The following is a 12,327-nucleotide window of genomic DNA, read 5'->3' on the forward strand; positions in this document are numbered from 1 at the left end:
CGTAGTATGTGGACCAGGGACTGAATCCGAGCCACAGCAACTGCAACGCCAGATCCTTTAACCCACTGCACTGGACCAGGGGTTGAGCTAGTGCCTCCATAGCCACCTGAGCCACCACAGTCAGATTCTTAACCCACTGCACCACAGCGGGAACTCCAGTAAGTTAACTTGATAAACGAAGCATTTAAACTGAGTCGAGGGGGAAAAGGAACCAAGAGAGGAAGGCTAAGAAGGCAGCCGAGTGCGAACAGTGTTTCCTGCCTGCCAGCTGAGAGCTACCTATTTGGTTTGAAGCAAAACGTGAGCCTAGAGAAGACATTCCCAGCAAGAAGCAGATTAACCCTGCCTCCTGGCTTTAAGTTCAGTGTCAAATGATGTATCAAATAAATCCCAAATAGATTTGTATAAATATCGAAGTAAAAAAGCTTTCCTACATAAAAATTTACAGTTATAGAAGTTCGTCGTGGCACAGTGGAAACGAATCCAACTAGGAACCATGAACCAGCTGTGGGTCCAATCCCTGGCCTCGCTCAGTGGATTACGGATCTGGCATTGCTGTGGCTGTGGTGTAGGCCGGCAGCTGTAGCTTCGACTGGACTCCTAGCCTGTGAACTCCACATGCTACAGGTGCAGCCCTAAAAAGCAAACAATAATAATAATAATAATAATAATAATAATTTAGTTATAGATGTTCCAAAAAAACCTACAAAGACAAAAAAAAAAAAAAAAATCAACCAAGAAATATCTGCTCCTGACAAAAGCTTCTTACTTATTACATGAAAGAGATCACAGTATAAACAAAATGTGGGACATACATACCACAGAATATTATTCAGCCCTAAAAAAGAAAGGAAATTCTGACACCTGTTACAATGTGGCTGCACTGTGAAGACATCATACTAAGTGCAATAAGCCAGTCAGAAAAGACAAATACTGTGTGATGCCACTTACATGAGGACCTAGAATAGCTAGTCACAGAGACAGAAAGCAGGATGTGGGTGCCAGGGACTGGGGAAAGGGGGAGGGGGGGTTATTCTCTAAACAGGTCAGAGTTTCGGTTTGGAAGATGGGAAAGCCCTGGAGATGGATGGCTGTAATGGACGCAGAGCATGTGAAAGGGCTCAATTCACCAAACTGCCCACTCAAAAATGGCTAAAATGATGAGTTTTTTGTTTGTTTGTTTTGTCTTTTTGCTACTTCTTGGGCCGCTCCTGCAGCATATGGAGGTTCCCAGGCTAGGGGTCGAATTGGAGCTGTAGCTGCCGGCCTACGCCAGAGCCACAGCAACGTGGGATCCGAGCCGAGTCTGCAACCTACACCACAGCTCACGGCAACGCCGGATCGTTAACCCACTGAGCAAGGGCAGGGACCGAACCCGAAACCTCATGGTTCCTCATGGGATTCGTTAACCACTGCGCCACCACGGGAACTCCTAAAATGATGAGTTTTATGGTAGGTACATTTCATCGCAAAAGAAAAATTGAGGGTAAAGAAAGTTCATAGAAATCATAGCAATAAGAAAAGCAAAAAAACACGGATATGTACAACACACAGAACATGAACAGGCAACTTACAAAAGAGAAAACACAGAGAATAAACAGGTCAAAAAACGTTTAAGGTCAAAGATATTAAAATGTAAAATTTAAAAAATCAAATAATCAAAAATGACATTCATTAATGCTGACAAAAGTTCAAATAATGTGGCCTCTTGTACAGTAAAGAGTTCCGTGTGGAAGGGCATGTTGAAGATTCAAAATTATTAACACTTCTGGGCCTTCAAGTTATATATAATACATATAATTTTATTAATATAAAACATGCTCTAAATATAGGAAAACATGTGCAAAGATTAGTTCTTATCATTCATATTAGTTCTTATAAAACCAGGAAACTGGAAACAGGAACAAACACCTAGAAAGAGGGGCACTGCGACACAGGGAATGTCCCCTGGACAGATGACGACCTAGCCGTTAACGCGAAGGTGACAAAAGCCATGTAAGAAAATGGGGAGAGAGGGGCAGAGGCCACAATGCTGGATGCAAACTCATCTAACACCTGGTGAAAAGACTAAGGGAAGATTTATACTAAATGTTAATATTTCTGTTAACAGGGTAGGAGCGCAAAAAGGCCCACAGATGTTCTAAATCACACTTATAGTTCTACATAATAAGAAAAAAATCTTGGAGTTCCCGTGGTGGTGCAGTGGTTAATGAATCCGACTAGGAACCATGAGGTTGCGGGTTCGGTCCCTGCCCTTGCTCAGTGGGTTAACGATCCGGCGTTGCCGTGAGCTGTGGTGTAGGTTGCAGACGCAGCTCGGATCCCGCGTTGCTGTGGCTCTGGTGTAGGCCGGTGGCTACAGCTCCGATTCGACCCCTAGCCTGGGAACCTCCATTTGCCGTGGGAGCGGCCCCAAAGAAATAGCAAAAAAAAAAAGAAAAAAATCTTTTCAAGAGCTGTGAAGCCCTGGGTTACTCCCGTGTGCAAAGACCACAGAAACCCCAGTACCACTTCCTGAGGAGACTGCCAGAGGCGAGGAGGTGGCACAGAGCAGGGGAGCAGCCGTGCATCACCCTGGCCGGTGGCTCTGTGACACGGATGACACTCCCATGTCCAGCCAGCCCTGCACGGACACCTGCATGAATTCTTAAATGTCACTGTCCTCATACCTGTGGTCACATCATTGTGGCAGGCACTGCAAGTGACCTACCCACCAGCTACTCTCCCTTCTGCCTAAATGCCAGAACCCTAAACAATCACAGGCCCAGAGGAAAAGCACTTCCCAGACTCCTTCGTGAACAGGGAAGGCTAAGAGAGAATGTTCTGGCCAATGAGAAGTAAATGCTGCTGGATGCGGCTTCTAGGAAATCGCTTTAACAAGGCTGAAGGTAGACTCAGCAGTAGGTTCCCTTCTGCTCTTAATACCCTCTTTCCTGGAATGCAGAGGTGATGCCTGGAGCTGCAGTAGCCAACGTGTGATCATAAGGCAACCTTCGAATGGAAGCCGTGCTAAAGATACTAGAGCCCAAAGATCCCTGATGACACCAGGGAGCTGCCATACCAGCCCTGGCCTCCATGCTACACATGCACCTAAGAAAATAAAACCCCTAACTTGCCTAAACAACTGTCTACATTTAATTACCTGCTGCCAAACAATCCACCATCTGTGAAGAATTTTACACTAAAATCTACATACTTCTATTTAAGAGAATGTTTATGATATAATTAGGTTTTCCTGGTTCCTGAATCAAATTCAGCATTATTAAAGGCATATTCTTATGGGTCCTGGAACCATAATCATAAATCCATTTTTTCCTCAATCCTCCATTTCTTTCATGCTTATCACCAGTAATTATTCCTGTAGGAGACCAATTTAAAGACAACTTTCCAAACCATTATTTATAACAAGATCTAAACTGGAGTTATCAAGTTTTTCTTACTTTTTATTACTGAAATATATAATTAAAACTTCATACAGTGGGAAAATAATAAAAAAAAAAACTTCACAGGAATGCAAGTCACACAAACATTTTTATTCATAACAGTGGTAAAGTATCATCTGGTATTAATTCAAAAATGAATAATTAATTAGTGCCATAAAAACCAATCCCTGTTTCTGCATGAAGACAGCAAATGAACACATGTAACCTAATACTGCCTCACCCCCAAACCTCTCTGTATAATTTTAAAAAGTAAAGAAAGCTTTTTAAAAATATAAATCCCCAAGGGGCAGGGAGGACAGGAGAGGTGAAGACGATACAGCGGAGGTTGGCAGTACCGGACGAGGCACAGCCGGGGAGGTCGGCCTCTGCCCTGGCTGGTGGCCGCCAGGCTGGACGGAGCAGGTCCAAGTCATTCTCAAGGGCCAAGAAGGGAACCACCCCAGGAATCGGGACGTACCTCGTGTCATGGTTCATTTTATGGGTCAGCTCGTCTGGGCTAAGGGACACCTGGAGAGCTGGCAGGACACTATTCTGGGTGTGTCTGGAAGGGATAAGCGTTCCGAAGGCTGAGTAAAGATAGGAGACTCCCCACTATGGGTGCCACCACCCGAGCTGCTGGGGACACAAAGAGGACAAAGGACGAAGGCAGGGCAAGGCTCGCTCACTCCCGCTCGCTCCCAGTTCTCGAGCGTTCTTGAGCAGCACCTGCGGCCCACTCTTGCCTCCCGGGTTTCTATTTTAAACGTCTGCAAATCTCTTTTAAAGCCGAACTTTCGCTCCACCCAAGGGCAATCATAAAGTACATGAATCTGTTTGGAACGCTGGGCAACTCAGTACTGGAGAAAAGTGTAGGCTTCCCGTCCGCTATGTGCTCAATGCACAGGACAACAGGAGCTGAGTTTCTGAAACATCTTGAAAAATACGAGCCACAAGGAGCGCATTCTCACCCTGTGTGTTCCGATGACCAGTCCCAGCAGTCAAAGAACAATTCTGCGGGCTTCTGAGGGACCTTTGACTTAAATCCTTTAGACTCTCTTGTATCACGAAGCCCTTACCTCATCCTAACACAGCATTTCAGTAACTGTCTTCAATTACCTTTTTTTTTAAACTTCCTTAGACAAGTGGCCACACAGTGGGATGTGGACGTTCCCAAGGTAGGGACGGAGCCACAGCCCTGCAGAAGCAACGCCGTGCAGCTCTGCGTGAGCCACCAGGGGAGTCCCGTCTTCAATTAACTTTAAGACTCGGCCACAAATCTGCATCCCCGCTTCACTCCCCTTTAACTATTCCATCAGCTAAGCACAGACCCGAAAGAAACTGACCGTTCTCAGCACTTCCACAGTCACACGGGCAATGCGCTCACCTGCAAAATTCAGAGCACAATACATGGAACACAGTATTTTCTTACAGTGTATAATAAACTTGGTGATTTCTGAACATTCACTGCGAGTACTCGTTTTGGCAAATGGACTCAAGCCTTTCCATTTTCACACCAAACACTTCCAACTCCTTCTCGGAAAGTGGTTTTATCTTACTCGACTATATATACACCAGCTAAAGCAAGAAAAACTTTCTTGTAGGGAAAATGTCCTCTGGGCCGGGTCCTGGTGATGTGCATTTGTGCCACAGACCTGAGACTAGCCGACCCCGCAGGGGGGCCGGGGGGGGGGGTACTCCTGGACGGGAAGCTGAGGCAGACGGAAGGAAGCAGCCGGGAACAGCGCCAGGGCCCGGATCCCACCCAACAGGTAGTCACAAGACAGGCGAGAGAAGGGAAAGTGCCAAGCGGGACAGGTGGGATCTGAGATTTGTTTTGGCTATAAAGACAAAGCCGCTCAGACACACTGTCACTTTCCTGGCTCCATTTCTTTCGCATACACCACTGAAGCTGCACAGGAGAGAAAATACACAGTGGCCTGTAAAAACATGTAAAAACATGTACTCAAACTTGGCAATTCCTAGTTGTGAAGATACAGCCAGAGGAAAAGATCAGAGCACTTTCAAGGACTTGCTGTAACAGATACTCCATACATAGATTCCACTAACTACCATAAAAGCCTTGTAGTTAACATATTTTAAGCCAGGTAATTCTAAAGAACGCTCCATATTTAACATCAGAAAGAATTACATATTGGATCAGGGACCATTTGACAATGTACTTGCATGGAAACGATCCAAACCTAAATTATGTAGGTTTTAATGTGCAGCTTACGCTACGTGCAATTGCGCTCTATAAAGCAAGTTATTTTCTACATGTAATCAATTTAAACTTAAAAAGAACATTTAATGGAAGGAAACACGTGATGCTGAGGAGACAATTAGAACAGATTCTATAACCAAGAGATATTTCTTTTCATTTCTCTGTAATGTTTTATTTTGGTTGAATAAGATCAATTAAGTACCATAATATCAGGGCCCGTAACTCAGCTCAGTTTTTTTTTTTTTAGAGTAAGATTTAAACCTTGGCAAAAAAACACTTAGTCTTCTCTGCAGTAGGAAGCAAAAGTTAGAGGCATCCAGTTACATCACAAGCACATCTAAGTACACAGCAGGCTCCTGCCCAAATCCCTTCCTGCCCCGTCTTCCCCGTTGCTGAAGGCCTGCCAGGTACTCGCCCTGTGAGGCCAGGTGCTCAGACACGGTCCCCTCACCGGCCCTGGGGAGAGACAGATCTAGGTCAACCTCCACCTGTCAAAGGAACTCCAGCCCCCCTGCGAGGGACCAGGTTAGGTACAGACAGATGGGGCAACTCTGCTGGGAAACTTCTGGGAAAGGGATTCTTAATTCTTAAAAAGTGCTTCTACCTCTGAAAGCAAATACACCAAGAGCGGGTAAAGGAACTTGGGCAACCACCCCAGGGCTGCAGGCACCAACACAAGAGGCCGAACCAGTGACTCAAGCTGGGTCCTCGCCTCTGCCTCTGAGCTGGTGAAACCACCAGCCCTGCTCGGCCCGGCTCCCACCTGCCTGCTTCACAAAAAAATAAGCATTTTTGTTGAGTGTCTGCTATTTGCCGAAAAGCCACTCCAATTCCCAGAGGCAAAAATGCCCCAGGGAAGGATATCATGGGTTTAAAACCTCAACAACTTAGAATTTACGGCGAGACACTCCTCTTAGTTCCAGTTACTCACCATTAAAAAATAATGATCCTCAGGTTCAGCTCGAAGATATTTAAAAATCACTTGTTCCATGAACCTTTCCATTAGATCCCAGTCTTCAATTATTCCATGTCTTATCGGCCACTAAAGCAGGACAAACCAAACCACGTCAAGCTTCAGTTCCAGCTGTAAGAGCAATAGTTTAACCACAGCCCCGGCCCGGAAGAGACAGAGTTATTAGAGAACACGGGTCCTTTGCTTGGAGTGAATGTTAATTTACGTAAAGAAACAACAGGCCCTTTACCAGGAAGATTCAGCCACGCTGTTGTTTATGCTCCAGTCCCCCCACTCCCGAGGGCAAAGAACCGTCTCAACAGCGCGGGAACAGACAGGGCAGCGCAGCTCCAGGGCCACACCATTCAATCTGGAGTTTGGGGTTTTTCCACAACAAATTCTTTTACATTAATCAACCCGCCCCTTTCCCTATCAGACAGGTCAACTCGTCAACCCCCAATCTCCCCCAGGAGCAGACCTTGCTCGCCACAGCGCGCAGCGTCCCCAGATCCATTCTGCCTGCTGGGCCGTGTAATAAATTCACCGGCGGCCCACGTCAAAGACAATGGCGACAAGACCTCTTTCCACCCCTAAGAGTCAATTACACGCCGCAGTGCCCACGTGCAATCCCTACATAAGCTACCGCCCCGCATGATTCGCGCTGCTGCTGGGTTCTTGCCTGTCCCCCCAGGGACGCGACTCCCGGCCAGGAGCTGACCTTTGTGGCGTACGTGGGTTTGTCTATGGCTTCGTCCCCGATGAAGAAGTCCAGGTCATCGACCCCTCTGAGCACCCTCCTCTGGGCTTGGTCGACCACCTTTGCCGACTCTCTGATGGCGATGCCTGGGGGGAAAAGCACAGGTTTCCGTCACCGCCCACACTCATTTCAGCGACGGAGAAAGGGCAGTGTCAACCCTGTGCAGGTACAAGCACGCTGTCAATGCGAAGGTTCAATCTGGAGTCGAGGGTGCTCGCAGAAAAGACCCTGTCGATGAGCACATCAAGTCACCCAGAAACAAGCTCTGATGCTCCAGTGCTGTTTTCTGCGGGGCCCAAAGGAATCGAGCTGGTCTGCCTTTACTGCTGACAAGCTACATACTGAATTTCTCAGTTCCCTCTGAAAAAAATCCCTCACGATAGTAAGTGAAATGCCCACAGAGTGTATATGAATCAATAGATTCCAAATTTGAAAATGGAATACAGGCAACAAAAGTAATACAGAAAAAGAGAGTAAACTGATTGTTACCAAGAAATAAAAAATAAAACACTGCCACCCCATTAAAAGAAAAACTTAAAACTAACATCTGACAGAAGAAAATACTCGAACAACTGTTACGTAAGAATATTGCTTTTTTTTAATAATACATTATTTTAATAACCACATAGCCTTGCTACTTGGGAATGTAGTAAAGAATCAGTCCTAAAGTTCCATCTAACGTGGAGATGGGGAAAGCTTCACAAAATTCCTAAGCCTTGTATGTACGCTTCCAATTCCATAAACTCACCTTCATCAAGTTTCTTCCAAAACAAATTAGTAAACATATATAATTATTTTTAAAAGAAGATTATGTGAAATCCCTTATTTATTACAAATGAAAAATAGCAACAAAGCTGTGGGAGTGATTTTAAATCCTTTTTTCGGGAAGGCGTGTGGAAGTAACAGCCTGAAGAGGTGAAGGAACAAGAGGCACAGGACAGAAATCACTCTGCCCCCCTCCTTGGCCCACTCCAACTTGCTGCCATATTTAGTCTGGAAGCTTTCAAGTCACAAAAGGTGGCACAAACCTAAAGAACAGAGCTTCAGCAGGACTAAAGAAGCAGATGGGATGTGGAACGCGGGGGCTGAGTTCAGACAAAGTGTCCAGGTCAGAAGCAGGGAGCATGTCGGGGTCATGAGGCTGAGAAGGGGGCCAGACAAGTCTTCAGGGCCAAAACCTACGAAGGCAATCCATAGAAATGACCACAACCCCCTCAACACTGACCACGCCACTCAACAGCACCCTGACAGGCCCCACACTGAAGCACCTGATGCACCTGTTAGCATCTCAAAGGGCCCCTGGCCAGATGGCTTGCAGCAGACCTCAAAAACCCTGTGCAAACTGGCAGGTTCCACCCTCTGGGCAAGGGCACACTTAACTATGCATGAACTTAGAATTAAACTGCCAGGTCAATACAAAAGACTCTAAAGAGACAAAGGCAAAAAGATTCCTCAACTCATGACATCATTCACGCTTACCAAGAATTTGAGGGCACTCTATCTAAGCAGAAGAAAATCACCACCTTAGAGAAAAAAACGCCCAACTTAGAATGAAACTATCACACTCAAAAATTTAAATGACAACAGAGTAAATCTTCTCCCACCCAAAAGTACTCTGACCCCGAATCACAGCAGATCTGTTTCTAGTGGCCCTTAGAAAATAGCAACAACAACAAAAAACCAAAGTGTTCTTCTTTTAACTATTACACAGAAGTGACTGAATCCACGAAAGCGAGTGAAAGTACATAGTGCTTATACTCAAACTCGTTCCTTTATGCCTACAGAAAGCAAAACATGGTCCACACAGTCCCGTGACTATGATGGAGAAACATGTCTAGAGGCGTAGCTATCAGTGGGCGTCTGAGTGTCCATGGAGCACACACGCCTCCTCCTAGAACAGACTTCTAAGCCTCCTCCAGCAGCCCACAGCTCACTACTGGACCCCGACTGGGGGTAAACAGAGGAAACAAGAAATGGGCAGAGGACACTACCCTGGAAAGGGCAATAAATATGTACCAGATAAGAGGATCAACGTCTCAGCATTCCGCCTGGTGACATACACGTGGCATCGCCAGGCAAGGCGATGAGGCCATGGAGAAGAAGGAAGCTGTTCTTCACGTCCTCATCCAGAGGGTTCACTAAACCGGAGGTTAGGAGAAAAAAGCCAGGTGCAAGGTGCTGTGTGTGGCACATGCCACCACTTGAGTAAAAACCTGTCTGTGTGTATTTGCTGGAATGCGCAGAGTTACCTCTGAAAGGAACCACAGGAGACCAGAAACGGTGGTGGCCATCTAAGCGGGGACGTGGGTGGGAGAAAGTTAACTCTCACTGCACATCTGTTTATACCATTCAATTCGTATGCCACATGAATGTATTATTACTCAAACTGATTAAACTTGGGAAGACGGAGTAAGCACACTTTGCCCTACTTCTCTGAGCACAGCTAGAATCCCTGGACTTTGCATTTGAAAGAAACAGGAAGGTGCTGAGAGGTGAGGAGAAGGCAGCAGACTGGGTAGGGACCTTGGGACCCGAGGAACAACGCAGTGGTCACTTCCTGGGTTTCTTGTCCCAGGTACCCCACACTGGCTGCCAGGGAAGCCAACAACCCAGAAATACCAGTGGGAACAAACAAAGAAGGTCTCCCTGAAAGCCTATCTCCAGCCAAAGGAGAGAAAAGGGCGGGAGAAAACAGAAAATTGTTAAACAATAACTACCCGACTCCAGTCAAATGACAGGAAAACAAGCCCCTACCAGCAGTGTAGACACACACAGGGAGCCAGGACTTCCATCTCACCCCTCTGCCTCCACACTGAGCTCTGTCAGAGGGCCCAGCAGGAAGTCAACAGGTCCACCGATGACAGCAGGGCACCCCTCGCCCTCCCAGTGGACGGCACCTGCGGAAGCCTAGTGGGGAGCCTGAACTCCTGCCCACACTCAGCAGTAACATGGAGCCTCGCCCCAGTGGGGCATCAGCAAAGGCCGCAAGGAAAACCTGAACTTCAAGGCCAAGCTGGCACTAACAGGGGGTAGTCCCTGCCGCCCTAGCAGGTACAATATCAGAAAAGACTTGCTAAACATAAGATTTAAATAAGATCTAGAATCTCATGATATACTACCCAAACTGCTTAGGTGTCAATAGGAAAAAAATCTCTCACCATAGCAAGAATCAGGACCATCTCAACTGAAACGGGAAAAGATGAACAACAGATGCAAACAGCGAGATGACACAAATAACAGAACTATCAAACAAGGTGTTAGGAGCCATCATAAAATGCTTCAGTGAGCAAACACACTTGAAATAAATGAATAAAAGAAAGTCGGCAAAGAAACACAAAGTCACAGCAAAGACAAAACAAAGAAGACAAAACCACGTGGAAATTTTAGAACCAAAAAACTCACGATATCCGAAATAAAAATCTCAGTGGACAGGCCCGGTGGCAGAAAAGGACAAGGGAAAGAATCACTGACTTGAAGACAGAATGACAGAAATTACCCCATCTGAACAACCAAGAGAAAACAAGCCTGAAAAGTACGTAAACGGGGCCCCAGGGACACACAGGTTGTATGACAGCAGATTTAACATGCATGCATCTTGAATTTCAGACGAGAGAAAAAAGGAGATAGGGCTGGAAAGGCATCCAAAGAAACTACGACTAAAACTTTGACAAATTTGATAAAAGAATGCGAGGAAGGGAGGGAGGGAGGGAGGGCCTACAGATTCAAGACTGAACAAACTCCAAACAGGATAAACTCAAAGAAATCCACAACAAGACACATTATAGTCAAACTTCTAAAAACTAAAGACCAAAGAAAAAATTCTGAATGCCTCTAGCAAATGTCTCATCAGAAATCAGAGAGCCCAAAAAGAAGCTGCATGCTGACAGAACGGCCCACTCTGAATTCTATATTCAGCAAAATTTCCTTCAAAACTGCAAAGCAAATCAAAACTTTCTCAAATAAACAAAACAGAACTTGTCACCAATATACCTACTCTAAAAGAATGGCTAAAGAAAGTTCCCTAAACAGAAAAGAGATGATAAAAGAAGGGAGCCTGGAACATCCAAAAGGAAAGACAAACAATGAAAAGAGCACAAATAGGAGCAATTAGAACTACTTTCCCTCTCCTCTTACGTTTGCTAAATTATCTTTGGCAGTCGAAGCAAAAATTATAATCCCGATGTGCTTCTCATGGAACACAGAGGAAATATTTAGGACAATTATAACAGAAAGTAGGGGGGAAAGGGACATCAAGGGAGGTGAGTTACTAAACCACTAAATGCTGACACCACTAAGAAACATCACGTACATATAAGGTAACAGCTAGAGGAACCGATTTAAAAGCTACACGGAGAGAAGCACTCAAAAACACGGCAGCTAGGGAGCTCCTGTCATGGCTCGTCAGAAACAAATCTGACTAGTATCCATGAGGTTGCAGGTTTGACCCCTGGCCTCGATCAGTGGGTCAAGGATCTGGCATTGCCGTGAACTGCGGTGTAGGTCACAGATGCGGCTCGGATCCCGAGTTGCTGTGGCTGTGCTGTAGGCCAGCAGCTGCAGTTTCGACCCCTAGCCTGGGAACCTCCAAATGCCGTGGGTATGGCCCTAAAAAGACAAAAAAAAAAAAAAAGGAGAGAGAGAGAAAGCACTAATCAATAATTACAATAAATGTAAATGGTCTAAACACACCAGTTAAGAGACAGGTATTAGCAGAGTGGATTAAAAACACACGACTGAGGAGTTTCCTTGTGGCTCAGTGGGTTAAGGATCCAAGTGTTGTCATTACCGTGGCATGGGTTCAATCCCTGGCCCAAGAACTTCCACGTGCCGCAAGTGCCGCCAAAAAGAAACAAAAAACACCATGACTGTGGGAGATCCCTGACAGCCTTGTGGTTAAAGATCCAGCATTGTCACTGCTCTGGTGTAGGGAGATCTCAGGAACTTCCACATGCTGTGGGCACAGCCAAAAACAAAT

The 12,327-nt window shown here is 45.8% G+C and overlaps 1 protein-coding gene across 8 annotated transcripts in view; it reads right to left on the minus strand.

Annotated features, from left to right (window-relative positions):
• Positions 1-12,327, minus strand: part of ACTR3B (actin related protein 3B) — a 271,775-nt gene that overhangs the window by 235,439 nt on the left and 24,009 nt on the right. For all 8 annotated transcript variants that reach the window (XR_014833440.1, XR_014833441.1, XR_014833439.1 and 5 more), the window contains 2 exons: positions 7,314-7,438; positions 6,575-6,685 (listed from right to left, as the gene is read on the minus strand). Coding sequence is in view for 4 of the 8 variants with exons in the window: in XM_021079298.2 (XP_020934957.1) it covers positions 6,575-6,685; positions 7,314-7,438 (236 nt within the window). In the remaining 4 variants the exon portion in view is untranslated. The remainder of the gene's footprint in view (positions 1-6,574; positions 6,686-7,313; positions 7,439-12,327) is intronic.

The sequence above is a fragment of the Sus scrofa genome, chromosome 18 (genome assembly GCF_054392235.1).
Source record: "Sus scrofa isolate SSC_HxYL_T2T_F1_AM1 chromosome 18, Sscrofa_HxYL_maternal_Yorkshire_Landrace_v2.0, whole genome shotgun sequence".
Lineage (NCBI taxonomy): Eukaryota > Metazoa > Chordata > Mammalia > Artiodactyla > Suidae > Sus > Sus scrofa.